Raw genomic sequence first — 15,193 nt, forward strand, 5'->3', positions numbered from 1 at the left:
TTGTAGAAAAACTAGCCGTTATACGCTTTTAATTATTTGTGTTGGAGCCTGTCTTGTGAATCTGATTACACACCTGACACTTTTTCATGTCTCCCAATAAAACTTCTCATAGTTTTAGCTCTATATGCTTCCACTTCACGTGGAATCTTAGCTCCTCTTACTACAAAATCTTCTTCTTTTACTAGCGTCTTAGTTTCAAATTAGGGAGAGAAGAAAGAAAAGAAGAGGAAAGTTTCATTTTTTTTATTTATCTTAATTCTATTCTTTAAGATTGGAAATGAGAGATCAAGATCGAGTTTTTACTAGTTTTGAACCATACCCTTTTCGAGTTAACAAGTTTTTAACTCGAAAAGGAGGAGTTGGTAGATGCATAATTTCTCATCTTGCAAAAAGGTTCTTTCTTTTTGCTCAACTTTTCTTGTTATTTCAGTTACTGATATTTGGGATTCAGCCAGCTTCAGGTGAAGATTGGGATGGTATAATTATTACTGCAGCAGATTTTCAAGCACTTCAAGCTTTTAAACAAGAATTGGTTGATCCAAAAGGGTTCTTGAAAAGCTGGAATGATAGTGGATTTGGAGCTTGTTCTGGTGGATGGCTTGGTATTAAATGTGCTCAAGGACAAGTTATTGTTATTCAACTTCCATGGAGAGGTTTAGGTGGAAGAATTACTGAAAGAATTGGACAATTTCAGTCTCTTAGAAAACTTAGCTTACATGATAATGTCATTGGTGGTTCAATTCCTTCTACTTTGGGACTCATACCTAATCTTAGAGGACTTCAACTTTTTAACAATAGGTTAGCAGGTTCTATTCCTGCTTCTCTTGGTTTATGCCCTCTTCTTCAAACACTTGATCTCAGCAATAACTCATTCTCTGGTGTAATTCCACCTAGTCTTGTTAATTCAACTAAGCTTTATAGGCTTAATCTTAGCCATAATTCTTTGTCTGGTTCAATCCCCACAAGTCTCACACAATCTCCCTCACTCATCTTTCTTGATCTCAAGTATAACAAACTTTCAGGCTCAATACCAGATACTTGGGATGGAAATGGAAATGGAAAAAGACTCTTCCAACTTCAGTCTCTTACACTTAATCACAACTTCTTTTCTGGAAGTATTCCTGCTTCCTTAGGCAAGTTGAATGAACTTGTTGAGCTTTCACTTAGTCATAATCAATTGACTGGAGTTATCCCAAGTCATATTGGGGGACTCTCTAGGCTTACAACACTTGATTTGTCTCATAATGCCATTAATGGAAGCTTGTCTGATAGCTTCTTGAATCTATCCTCACTAGTGGTCTTGAACTTGGAAAGCAACCAACTTGATAACCAAATCCCAGCAGCCATAATAAAATTGCAGAAACTCTCAGTTCTCAACTTGAGGAGTAACCACTTTAGTGGTGATATTCCAGTCACTATAGGAAACATCTCTACTCTTAGACAACTAGATTTAGCTCATAATAATATAAGTGGAGAAATCCCAGCTTCTTTAGATACTTTACCAAATCTTAGTGCCTTCAATGTCTCATATAATAATCTGTCTGGTCCTGTTCCAACTCATCTCGTACGGGACTTCAACTCGAGTGCCTTTGTGGGTAATCTTCAGCTATGTGGTTACAGTGCATCAACCCCATGTCCAATCTCTCCAGTTAGCCCATCCCCCGAAACACCAAAAAAGCAACGTCGTAAGTTAAGTATTAAGGACATAATTCTCATAGCAGGAGGGGCACTTCTCATAATCTTGGCTCTGCTATGTTGCATTCTCCTATGCTGCTTGATCAGGAAAAGATCTGCAGCTGAAGCAGGGAAGGATGGTCAAGGCACGAGTAGGGCGGCTGCAGCCGCCAGAGGTGAAAAGGGTATTCCACCAACTGCTGGAGAAGTTGAAGCAGCAGGAGGAGGAGATACAGGAGGAAAACTTGTCCATTTTGATGGACCTATTGTGTTCACAGCAGATGATCTTCTTTGTGCAACCGCCGAAATAATGGGAAAGAGCACTTATGGTACGGTGTACAAGGCCACGTTAGAGGATGGCGATCAAGTTGCTGTGAAAAGATTGAGAGAGAAGATCACAAGAGGTCAAAGGGAATTTGAGAGTGAAGTCAATATTCTTGGCAAGATCAGGCATCCAAATCTTTTGGCCCTTAGAGCATATTACATGGGACCTAAAGGAGAGAAACTTCTTGTTTTTGACTACATGCCTAAGGGAAGTTTGGCAACTTTTCTTCATGGTAAGCACAAAATCAGTTTTCCATTTCACTTTGTATTTGTGAGAACTTCAGATTATAAATCTTACTGTTTTTTACAGCTCGCAGTCCTGATACACCAATTGATTGGGCAACAAGGATGAGAATAGCAAAGGGTACAGCAAGGGGATTGCTCTTCCTTCATACAAATGCCAACATCATTCATGGGAATCTTACATCGAGCAATGTTTTACTTGATGACAACACAAATGCAAAGATTGCAGATTATGGTCTTTCGCGCCTAATGACTGCTGCTGCAAATGCAAATGTTATTGCAACTGCTGGAGCACTTGGGTATCGGGCACCTGAACTTTCAAAACTCAAGAAAGCAAACTCAAAGACAGATGTATACAGCCTTGGTGTTATTATACTGGAACTTCTAACTGGGAAGTCACCAGGAGAAGCAATGAATGGTGTGGATTTGCCTCAATGGGTTGCATCAATTGTGAAAGAGGAGTGGACTAATGAGGTATTTGATTTAGAACTAATGAGGGATGCATCCGTTATCGGTGATGAATTATTGAATACCTTGAAATTGGCTTTGCATTGTGTTGATCCGTCACCATCAGCTCGACCAGAAGTTCAGCAACTTCTCCAGCAACTAGAAGAAATTAGACCTGAAACAGCTACCAGTTCTGGGGACGACGACGGTGCTGCAGCTCCCTCAGCAAGCGATGATTAGATATTAGATTTCTCATCTAAAGTCATTTTTAGGCAGGTGTGTTAGGAGTTAGGTGCCACAATTCTTTCATTCTTGAATTAGGTTGATTAAGAGAGTGATTTTTGTTCTTCTACTGTCTGTAGATACCCAAGTGTGCTATTTTGTTTTGTTATTTTGAGCAGCAATGGAATCCTCTTAATTTCCATAATTTCTGGCCCTAGAGACAGAAAATACACTAAAAACTGCACAAGTAAGAAGTAAACATGCTTGCATGTGTGTGGAGTCAATATTTTCAGGTCATTCTTCTATACAACAACAAACCTAGTGAAATCCCACAAAGTGGAGTCTATTTCGAATAGGTCATTCTTCTATCTAGACTAAAAAAAATATATATCACGTCAAACTGAAGATGATGATTATATATTCAGACAGTCTACCATCAGCCAATATTATTTAAGAAAAAGATTTCATGAAATTTGTAGGTGTAACATATAAGTTAGTTTGAAGTTTTCAAAGGTTTTTCCTTTTCTTCTTACTCCTAGTGTCGGGCTCATATGTTGGCTGGAACTCAACATATGAGGATCTGGGGGAAGTTTTGTTAAATGAAAATCCCCACAAGTTATCAATTAGAACTCTACGACGAAAAATATGTTGGATAAAACATCTATGCCTAAGATATGAACATGTCTCTAAGCTTGTATACAAATAAAGTACAATACAAAAGAAAGGGAAAGGGAAAGGGAGCCGGGAGGGGGAATAGAGAAACTAAAAATAGATAAAGAAAGGCAGAAGCCAAAAGCCATTATATACAGCAACTTCTCAGCTACCATGTTTTGCATATCCACTTGTTTCCTCTGCAACCGTCTTCCAAACATTTGCCATCTTTTCTGCATATCCTGCCTGGTAAAATCCAACTTGTTATTTTCTCCTATAAATCTTTTCAAGGGAATAGAAGGAAAAACTACTCTTGCTGGAAAGGAATATCATTAGTAACATTTCAACTGAAAACAGCAATAGCAGAATGATTCATCCAATTCACAGGTGACATATCTTATCTAAGAAAAGTTTAAAGGTGACCTTTAGTTTCATCTATACCCGACCCAAGATTTTAACTTGTCACAAGAAAGTTCAAGCAGTTTGCTCATGTCTGTCCCAGAAATGAATGGATCACAACAATCTGAAGCTAATCATTCTAATACAGATTGCTCAAACCGGAAAGCCAACTACAGCACAAACAAGTAAGAAAGATAGAGGACGGTAAGAAATTTGTTTGAGTTGAGTTGATAATGTATGTTAGCCTTCAGTTAAGCACAACACCAGTTACCATGTAATCATTATTATAAGCACTTCATTTCAAGTTTCCACAGATGGCAAACACAATTGATTTCCACAGATGGCACATTTAATGTGGGACCAGATTTAAGGGTCTTAGTTCTGTTGAATAATCGTGCTTCAGAATGAATCTAATCATCATCCAGTTTAACAATATGGCTTAACAAAGCAAAGTACTTCAAGTAGTTCAATGAGGCTGGCCAGAGAAATTAAAACAGCAGGTCGACCTCCTCAATGCCTTGGTTTACTGAAAACTAGAATAAACATCAGAAGCAACTCCATCGATTGGCAGTAGAGTCCCGAAATTCTAAAATGAACACAGTTGCTACATGCATAGGATGTTTCCAAGTTATTCACATGCTTGTATTCCAAATCATATAGTGGATATTCACTCACAATGATGCACCCTAAAAACTAAATGATAGCTACTATCATATCGAGAAGAGAGTAATTAGAAATGGCAAAACAAGCCCAGAAGAATAAAGATTCTTTTTTGCTTTGGCCTTTTTTGTCAGGCATTGAACCCCACCCCATGGAGCGGTGTGAAAGTATACTGTTGACTTCCTTAAAGATGATCATTTGACCTGAAGGAAACAAAGCAATGCAGAACAGCATTGCATCAACATTTCACATGATTCCAAGTACAAAATTCCTGATATTATCACAATATTCCAGGTCTCTAGTTCCTGTGCTCATAGCTTCTGAAACCACAGAAACAGACCCAAGATCCCACATTAACACTTGATTGGTTATCAATCTTCCACTTCCAGCCAACTAACCTAAATGACCAGCACCATTTCAAGCAATTATCAGTCTTAACAGTTCTTAATTTGTAACAACTCAGTTCGTAAGTACTTTAGCCTTTACTCTTCTTGGGACAAGAGTACAGAGCAAACCCACAGAAAACTCTTAAAACTGTGATGTGACACTCAATCCTAGGCGTAGCACAAAACACATCACCTATTGTCCATCAGTTATGCATCACTAAACCTCGAGTTAAAAGCAGTTAAAGCAACGTAATATTCCTCATCAATGTTCACTCTTTTCACTGAGATATGGGAACGACATTCTATCAATGGACCTTGTCTCAAACCATGTACTGACTTCCCCGTTGAGACACGATATGAGAGGAAAAGAGACGAGGCACCCAAACAATTTCATTCCACAAGGCAATAAAGAAATGACTGAAGATTACAACATGTTCCCAAACCCCTCTATATACATAGCAATCTCCTTTATCAGCTCTTTCTCAGCTTCCCCTCGTCATTTACCCATTCAACACAACTTTTCTGTATTCAGCTAGAAAATTAACAAACTCAATTTGGATATAGTAATGAAATAGGATGGAGTGGGAAGAAGGAAAACGGCCCTCCCTGAGTATGCATGCTGCAGAAGAGGTTAGGGAGGATGCAATTATTATGTCGTAGTCCTTGCTAAAGTAATTGAAACAAGGATCCTCCCTGTCTCCAAGAGATGTAGCTGTTCATGAAAAGCCTAAAAGAATAAGAGCAAGTCTAAGAAGACTAGAAAACCAATAGTAAAGACCCAAAACCAGCTTTGTGACAGGAAAAAACATAGCTGGTATGTGGCATATACTGATATCCTACACAGGGTACTTATTTTCCAATCACTCATCTCTATAGCGGAAAAGTTGCCCCCCTCATCCTTTTCTGTTCTTTTTTCTTCTCTGGCATTAGATTTTCAGATGAAATCTTACGTCTTCCACTCTAAAATTTCTCTAAGGGAACACAAAGGACAAACTGATATCGTGCATATTTACTTTTCTTGCACTTGCTAAAACACTTGCAATCTTTGGAAAGTTGGTGGAGAACGGACATTACCCTGACTATACTAGATGGTTAAAAATAGCTATAACTAGATTAAGTGTGCTTAACATCTGGAGTTTAAAATGGTCTATAATTTTAGTTGGGCATATTGAAAAAAATCAATTGCCTTTTACGAGCATTACTAATACAAGGGGAAAGATAAAGCATGTTCCTCAGAACAATGCTAAATCAATGATTTCCGAGAAGGCATTTGATGCAACAACACTAGAAGACAAGATACATTTTTTCTTGGTCTAGAAACAAAGATACCTGATTGACAATAAATCCTCTCAACATTCCCAAGAAGTCATCATGTCGTTCCTTCTCAAATCTCTCAAGCTCATTCTTGTTGTTTTCCTACAAGATTCACCATCAAACAGCTATAATGTCAATCTCATTGAAAATGATGTAGTATTAAAGAAAATGGAAGAGAAGATAAATTAAATATCCTCTATACAGCAGTTATATACTTTCCCAGATCAGAGCCCAATTTAAAAATAATACAGAAGTATCGCCTTCCTAAAATTACCATTATGCAAAATTAAACAAGATGAACTGGTAATACATGCATCGTCACTCTCTTGATTGGAGCGGGAGCCTGGTTGGAGGGGTCTTACATAAAATAACTTCAGCACCTAAATTTGTAAAAAGAAAACTAACGGAAAATCATTTAAGAGCACTGATTAGCAAGCCTATTACTTCTTGAAACAAATGGACACCAAGGACTAAACATCAGTGACAGTAAAAGGTTGAACAAATACAAAATCATAACAAGCTTCTCTTTTGAAAAAAAAAAGACTCTAAGAAGCCTCATTCAAATATGACTATCAACTACCTAGTAACATTGAATATAAAATATTTCTTTTATTGTAGCATGATTGCTGATATTAAGTGTCCCACCTTGGTTGAGGAAATAGGTTGTTGTCTCTTTTGGACAATACTCATCTCATGAGCTAGCTTAGGCCTAAGGTCAACTTTCTTAACATGGTATCAAAGCCAGAACCATCTTTATTCTTGATTTACCCAATGTTAGGCCCTCGTCATATTATTCACGCATCAGATGTCCAGTTGTAAGAGTGCCTAAGGGTGTTAATTGTCCCTCATTGATTGAGGGGATGGGTTAAGTTAGCTCAAAAGCCGTTTTCTTAACAGGGGACATGTTGAATAGTAACTCTATTGCCTCGGGTTACCTACATCACCTACACTGTACATAGTTGGCAGCACCTGATTAATAAACCAGAAATATTGTTCCAACACTAAGGTTCATAAGCTTTAAACGAATCTGCCAGATAAACCTTCTGAGGAAGTAGGTCTGTGATGTCCAATCCTAATCTTAAGCACTCGTAAAGCTATTGTCCTGTCCTACCAGAGCCATAAGAAACCTCACATTATGTTTCACTAATCCAATATGGGTAAAGGAATAGAGCTTTAATAGTCTATAATAGAATCAAGCATGAACAAGATCCACTGATATGAAATTCTAGGTTGCCAAATTTAGGTCCTCTTGTGGTGCTCAGAGTAATAAGTTAGAGATGATGTGGACAAGAATATCATGAACTAAATAGCTATGGTCTATTTTTGTCCCAGTCTTGTCTGAAAAAATGGAAGCCAAAAATCTGCAGATAGGAGGCCAGTGCAAATCAACCAGATGAAGCATTTACATTGACTTCCCATTGCAGTCTATGTATCCGAGTTAGCTTGAGCACACCTCAACTAATTCCATAAAATACTTGTTACCTCCCCTAGCACAGGTATCGGGCAACTTTGCCTAGCAAGACTTAGACAGATGGGAAGAAACCACCTAGTGCTTATTTGCCTTCATTGGGATTTGAATCTAAGACTTCATGGCTCTCAACCTATTTCATTGACCATTGGGGCACACCCTTGGATGCAAGCTAATGCTCGTCCTTGTCAACATATCAATAATTGGGCATACATGTAAATAGTCCAATTGTTATTAACTAAACTTGAACTTGGAACTGAGTATAACTAGACCAATTGTTGTTAATTAAGCCTGAACTTGGAACTAAGTAAATTCGTCCAATTGTTGTCAGTGACCAGCACCCAGAAGAATTTAGCCAAAAGACTACACGTCATATTCAAGATTAACAGAAAGATTCTCAATGACTTTGAACACAGTAAAGAGGATTTATTGTTTGAAGAAACGAGACAATGATGTTGATGATATGGATTGCTCACTAAGTAGTAAAGCAAATGAAGATACAAAAATCAGAAAGCTTACTTAGTTGCAAAACTAACTATTAACATGTGATGTTACCTTGATCCGCTCATACTCCTTCACAGCAGAACTTTTGGCATCTTCAGTAACTCTATGCGTTTCCTTGAGCTCTTCTATTTTGCGAATTCTGGACCTGTCCCCACCAAATATCTTAGATGCAGCAGCTTCAAGTTTTTCGATCCTCGAATTTAGTGATGACAGCTCAGACAACAATGTCTGTACTGTCAAAAGAGCACTTGACCTATCGGAAAATGCATTGTTCACAGCTAACATCACTCCAAGGTATTCATGGAGCTTATCCTGCAACATACCGACACTTGAATAGAAAATAAGCAAATGTAAAGACTACTGTATCAAAAACTTTTCAAAATTAGTAAAGCATAATTAGCTAGGATGTCTCCAAACAGGATATTGTCTGATGAATGTCAGGTAACAAATTTGTCTAATCAAGTATATTGGGTGCATCTTTATGAGTCAGCTTTCATGCTACTAAGAACTTACCAAATGTTTGACAGTTTGTGCATTTAGCTCCCTATATAGTCTGCTTGCCTTAACAGAAGCAGTTGCCACATTCTTCATATCGGCAGCCCTTGTTCTTTGTGAATCATAAACTGCTCGCTCTGTCTCAAACTTTGTTAACTTGACAAAAGCTAGGCCCATTTGGCCCATGGTTTCTCCAATATCCTGCTGAGCTTTTACAAGTGCTTCGGCCTGAAGAAAAATAGGAATAACTGCTCAGTGCCAGTAATGGACAAATACCTTTCTCAGCATAAGACTACTGAATAGCTCAAATGAAGATATTCATGCTCAGTCTAAGAAATTTACTGCATAGAGCACAGACAGTACTTTCATGATGAGTCTCAAGATTATGTGTACTAAAGTAACTAAAGCCACCAAGTGAACTTGCATTTATTAAAACTGAAATTCGTTTAGAGGACCAGTAATAATGTGCATACTGAACAAGCATAAAAGACCAACTTTATGATACTGCTATAATAATCAATTAGATGTGAACATGCCAACTATTTACCGGTCCACATTCTAAAGAAGAACAAGAACAAACAGAAAAAGAAAATGTTTTCCGAAAGATATTAACCTGCTGAGACACATTGCTGAGCTGCTGCTCAAAATCATGCAACTTCTGCTTCTTTTCCACTAATTCCTTATCCTCCTCTACTACAGGTGGCTTCACACCACCCCAATCATTAGACACAGATTGTTTCAACTCCCTAAAGATTCTCAACAGGTCCCTACCTCCCTTGGCAGGCTGAGCCACCTCATTGGCATCCACCATTCCCCCTGCTGTCTCACCAAAGATCTGCTTGGGTAACTGCACTGCCCCATCCAACATCCTGGATGCCACATCTGTTGTCCTCACCAGCGGCAGCTTCCCATTCGCCTCCAAAAACATTCTTAGCTCCTCACTCCTCCTTATCACAGGATGCGCAGCTAATCTCCTCAGGTACTTCTCCAGTGCTGCTCTCCTCTGTTCCAGGAATTCCTGTTTCTGCATCACCTGACTCTCAACAACACTCTTATCCGGCCTTAACGGAATGAAAAAACCTCTATACGACTCAGCTAATCGGTCGGACAAAGTCACCACATCTCTAAACCTCCTCCTCACACTAAATTCAGTTCCATCAAATTCCGGTAAATTTGTCCTGGTAGTAATTAGGTAGGTAACATAAGCAGTCCCCCCAGGAACGAGAGAATTGGACAACTCTTGCTCTTTCTGTGGATCGGAAACGGTAATGGTCAAAAAGTCGTCGGAGGATGGAGGTGAGGAAGGAGAAGCAATAGAGTGATCATGAGCGCCGTTGAGTTGAGGAGAGGAGTGATCAGCGTCAAAGGATCTGAAAATAGCCTCAGCGTAAGAAGGAGGTTCGAGGATGGAATTAAATGAAGAATTAGGGGTTTGACTTTGGTCAGTAGGGATTTCAGCGAAAGGAAGAGATGAGGATGATGAAAGTGGATCTGAGAAAGGATGAGCAGTGCCGTTGGGAGAATCGTCGTCGAGTACCAGAGATTCCATCTCCTCTTTGGATGCATAAAGGTGGGACTCTTGATTCTCATATCCCATCATCTTTACTGCTATATGTCAGTAATGGAAACTCAGAGAGGTGAGAAGGAGATTGAGAAGAGAGTGAAGTTCGCCGGGAAGAAGGAAGAGTTGTTACGGCAAGGGAGATCTAAGTTGTCGACGGTGAGACCGAAGCCTGCCTGCACGATGGCAACTCGAAGCACGTGAACAACATGTGTCGATAACGCATACCAGTTGCACTTGTACTACATTTTAGCCACATTTCCAGTAGGATTAGTTTTGGATTTCGCTTTCTTCTTTTTTTCGATAATAATGTACTACTCCTATTTAATTTGTATTCTTGTTCAATTATAACTCTAATTTCTGTCAAATAAATTACAATTCTAATCACCTACCTAACCGTTGTACAAGACTCTTAGGGGTCGTTTGGTTTGAAAATGAGTTATGATGGGATAAGTTATGTTGGGATAAGTTATGTTGGGATTAGTTATGATGGGATAAGTTGTGTTGGGATTATTTTTTATTGAGTGTTTGGTTTGTTGTATTCAAAATAATAAATTTTAAGAACAATTTATTTGTTTACAAAAATGCCCTTCATTAATGTAAAAAGTGATATAACAAAAGGGTTGAAAGAGACATTTTTGTCATTTACCTATTTTATCCCGGGATAAGTTATTCCGGGATTACTATACCACCCAAGGAGAGGGATAACTTATCCCGGTACTAATTATTAATCCCGGGATAAGTTATCCCGAACTTGCCAACCAAACAACAAAATAAACGGTACTATAATTTAATCCCGGGACTATTTGGTATTATCCCTCACACCAAACGACCCCTTAACACTTTGTTTGAATGGTTGTAACTTATATAATGTATCGCATTGTATTGTATTTTACTGTATTGTTTTAATAAATACAACATTTAGATAGATTGTATCGTTCTCCATCATTACATAATGTTACTTATGCAAAATTTGAATCATAAACATACAAGAAAAACAGTGTATGGGATAAAGTTATTATGAAAAAGGTAAGGTAATGATAAATAGAATGATTAAATAATTAAGACAAAATGAGAAGAAAATATTAAGATAACGACGTGATCACACCAAATCGATCATTACATAAAATAGATCTTTTCATTGTTACCTAATAATGAATTTAAACAATATTATACAATATAATTTAAGTAACAATCAAAACAAATATTATATTTAAACTAATAATACAAATATAATATAATGGGTAACAACCGTCCAAACAAGGTGTAATTGTGAGGCATAACACAACATTTGTTCCGGATAATACATAGGATCGGGTCCATTGTCACATCTTTTATGATCATATGTAAATATAATTCATAAATTAGTTTAAAATTAAATAAAATCATGCACACGTTTATCATATTATTTGCCTCTCTAACTTAAATTTATCATAATTTACACGTCATATAATAATACTTTTTTAAGTTATGCATGTTTAATAAAAAATAAAAGATTATTGGACACATTAAAATTTGATAAAAATATTTTACAGTATACTAAAATACGGTAAAAATAAGGATTGATACAATGCGATGGATCCAATATTTATAATGGATTACAAAGAGAGAAAGTTAGATTGGTAAATAGAATTCGATCGAAAATTCACATGAACATGTGAGTGAATTTAAGGCTAAGAATTTATTTGGCATTGCTGCTAAAAATTACTTTTTTTAAAAGTATTTTTTTTTAAAAAATAATTTTTCAGAAAAGTGTTTTTAAAAAGAAACACTTTGTGTTTGGCAAATTCATTCGAAAAATTCTTTTTTTTTAATATTAAGATTATTTTATAGAGAGAAACTATTTTAAATATCTTATACATAAACTTTAATTACATTTTTAATTTAATTATTTAAAATGTACATATTCAAATTTTCGATCAATATTGTTGAAAAATATTGAAAAGATGAATCTTTTTTGTTATTTATTACCTATTTTTTTGAATTCGATCTTAGCTATTATCTTCTTCTTTTTTTGTTATAATACTCTAAACTTTAAAAAAAATTCAAATTAAAATAAAATAATACGTAAATTAAGAATTTTTTTTTTTTTGTTATTTGTTACTTTTTTTGGGGAGGGTCTAAATCTTTCATTGTTACTTTTTTCTCTCTTTTCTTTTAACTCTACACAAATATCGTTGTTACTTTTATTTCTAATTCTGTAAAATAATATGTAAAGTAATATATACAATATAATATGTAATAATAATATAAAACATAAATAAAATAAAAAAATTATTATATAAAAATAAAAAATAAAATTCTTGAATAAAAATCAACCAAACTTATGAGATATGTTAATTAATGGGAAAATGCATAAGTACTCCCCAACATATGCCCGAAATCTCAGAGACACACTTATACCATATTAAGGTCCTATTACCCCCAACTTATTTTATAAATAATTTTCTACCCCTTTTCGGCTTACGTGGCACTATCTTCTGGGCCCAGCGCGTGTTGACAGTTTTTTCAAGCTATCTGATTGATAGTGTCACGTAGGCCGAAATGGGGTAGAAAATTTTTATAAAATAAGTTCGGGGGTAATAGGACCTTAGTATAGTATAAGTGTGTCTCTGGGATTTTGGACATAGGTTGGGGGGTACTTATGCATTTTCCCTTAATTAATTAATAAGGATATGTACATATGTAAGGGATATTTAGTCTTAAAAAATTAATTTTCTAATTCTGCTTCTGCTTTTTTTTTAAGTCAGAAATTTTTAGTTTCTTCTCAACAGCAGAAAAACTGCTTCTGCTTCCATTTAAAGCAGTTTTAAGATTTTACCAAATACTTATTTCTCAAAATAAGTACTCATTTTTTTATATAAAAAAAACACTTCTAATTTTCCAACAACAATGTCAAACAGGCTCTAACTCATACATGCATCTGACAATATAAAAAATGTGAATGAGCAATCTGTAATATTTATCAAAAACTATGAAAACTATGACACGGTATGCTGAAATTTCACTTCTAAAAATTCTAAACTCCAACATCATTTGTAAGGAATTTTCAAACTTCAATAAATTGTGTCCAAAATTTATTTGTTATCAAATTTTCATTTTCGCATTACATCTCAAAAGACAATTTTAAATGTTGGTCCGAAAACGATCAAGTCCAATTCAATTTTAACTTTTATACCTATTAAAAATCTCCCGAAAGTATTTTAAGTCCAATGTTAAAATGATTATCATGTTAAAAACTGTGCAAAAAAAAGTATTCCATCTGTAAAAGAAATAGAACTTATATTGAATGGTGTGTATTCAGAACTGGTTACATAGTAAATTTGAACTTTTAGTAGTGCATGAATGGTGTGTATTGTCAGATTCGACTTTTCGTCCCTTTTTTTGGAATCTTTTCAGCAAAGATACATTACATAAAATAGAGACTACTGTAAATGTAATGTATCCGAACATTGAAACTACTATCAAAAGGCTAGATTAAATATCAAAATAAAGTATATACATTAAAAATATGTACCTTAATGTAGAGTTGGACGAGATAATACAAATGTAACATTTTTTATCCCTTTGGTGGGGGGGGGGGGGGGGTCCACAGTAAATTTAGAAATCGAAGGTGCATTTGTCTTCGACTTTGACTTTTCCATACTCAAATTTTTCGTTAATAATGGATCGTGCCTTTTTTGGATCTATTTCCAGAGTTTAGTTGGGTAATACCAATACTAAATGAATGAGCATAATCCATATGTATCAGGAAAAAAAGGGTAAAAACAAAAAATTGAAAAACTGACAATGGAGAATACGAAAAGTACCTATTCAGTGGTTTGAATTTGATTGACCGGAGAGAGAATCCTTTTGAAATTCAAATTGAGATGAAAACTGTAACTGATAAGATTGTGGAGTGAAACTAGGGAGAGACTAAAGGAGTGAAAAAAAAAAGAAGGAAACGTTGGTTAATGATGGGATACTTATGTATACGGCTGACTAGAGATTTGAGAAAAAATAAGGGATTTTGAAAATATTTTGAAATGGTAGGGAATAATGAAAATTATAGAAAATAAAGGTGGGTATATAGGTAATTTATCCTAAAATTTATACATATAAAAAAGTTCACAAGAGAACCTTCTAAAGAACCCATGCTAAATTTATCATCTAGTTGAAGGCTTGGTTCAGTTCCCGAAGCTTTTGGGTGAGTCTCGTGTCCTTATTTGAAAGTTTGGAGATTCTTAAGTTAAAGTTGATTTTGTTCAACAAGTGACCTTGTTTGGGTGTTTTGATGATTTTATTGAGTCCGAAATATTATTTCCAAGCTAGAAGCATATTTGGTTTGTGTTCGGAAAGTTCTGGATGAGTTTTGGGTAAGTTCCTAAGCTTTTTGGGTGTCGTGATGTTGTTTCAGCAATTTGTGTCAACTAAAACATTAGTTATTAGTTACAAAGATCGAAAAATTATTCTGAAACTTCCAAAATTTTGAGCATGAATTATAAGGCTAATCTGCAAAGTTTGGTGCATTTTCACTAAGCTGAGATTGGACTTTTATCGTGATACATGAAATAAATGTTTACCGATAAAAATGATATTTGACTGGAAAAACAAGCACTAAACTGAATTTCGATTAAACGAGCAGATCCGTATAATTATTTAAGACGTTTAGAAAAAAGAATTGGATCATTTCTCTATCGTGTGAGGAAGTTACAACCCTTTTAGTTAAATTTTAAGTTGCTGGTGCGCTCGTAAAAATACCATTGTACATGTATTTAATTTCAAACTGTGTTCATTTGGTAATTTGAGCATATTGGGAGTTCTAGAGCTCGAAATGGAGTGATTCTTGCGGCACTCTTTTCGATT

The 15,193-nt window shown here is 35.7% G+C and overlaps 2 protein-coding genes across 2 annotated transcripts; one reads left to right on the forward strand and one right to left on the reverse strand.

The window, feature by feature from the left end:
* Positions 1 to 276: 276 nt before the first annotated feature.
* LOC125819245 (probably inactive leucine-rich repeat receptor-like protein kinase IMK2) lies at positions 277 to 2,928 on the forward strand. Its single transcript, XM_049498713.1, has 2 exons — positions 277 to 2,231; positions 2,309 to 2,928. Exons 1-2 carry the CDS (start codon positions 278 to 280, stop codon positions 2,926 to 2,928), a joined length of 2,574 nt encoding a protein of 857 aa, XP_049354670.1. The 5' UTR covers position 277.
* Positions 2,929 to 3,483: 555 nt separating this feature from the next.
* On the reverse strand, positions 3,484 to 10,538 carry LOC125819256 (sorting nexin 2A-like). Its single transcript, XM_049498724.1, has 5 exons — positions 9,401 to 10,538; positions 8,806 to 9,015; positions 8,344 to 8,604; positions 6,336 to 6,422; positions 3,484 to 3,807 (listed from the first exon to the last, which is right to left on the reverse strand). Exons 1-5 carry the CDS (start codon positions 10,385 to 10,387, stop codon positions 3,727 to 3,729), a joined length of 1,626 nt encoding a protein of 541 aa, XP_049354681.1. The 5' UTR covers positions 10,388 to 10,538; the 3' UTR covers positions 3,484 to 3,726.
* Between the last annotated feature and the right edge of the window lie 4,655 nt (positions 10,539 to 15,193).

Source organism: Solanum verrucosum, unplaced genomic scaffold, assembly GCF_900185275.1.
Source record: "Solanum verrucosum unplaced genomic scaffold, falcon-dt-bn FXZP01000207.1, whole genome shotgun sequence".
NCBI lineage: Eukaryota > Viridiplantae > Streptophyta > Magnoliopsida > Solanales > Solanaceae > Solanum > Solanum verrucosum.

Excerpts from the sequence above, each read along its gene's own strand:
- LOC125819256 (XM_049498724.1), bottom strand. The coding sequence starts at position 10,387 with ATGATGGGATATGAGAATCAAGAGTCCCACCTTTATGCATCCAAAGAG. Across the intron at positions 9,016-9,400 it reads TCAGCAATGTGTCTCAGCAG|GCCGAAGCACTTGTAAAAGC; the intron begins GTTAATATCTTT and ends ATTTTTCTTCAG. Across the intron at positions 6,423-8,343 it reads AGGAGTATGAGCGGATCAAG|GAAAACAACAAGAATGAGCT; the intron begins GTAACATCACAT and ends TGAATCTTGTAG.
- LOC125819245 (XM_049498713.1), top strand. The coding sequence starts at position 278 with ATGAGAGATCAAGATCGAGTTTTTACTAGTTTTGAACCATACCCTTTT. Across the intron at positions 2,232-2,308 it reads TTTGGCAACTTTTCTTCATG|CTCGCAGTCCTGATACACCA; the intron begins GTAAGCACAAAA and ends TGTTTTTTACAG.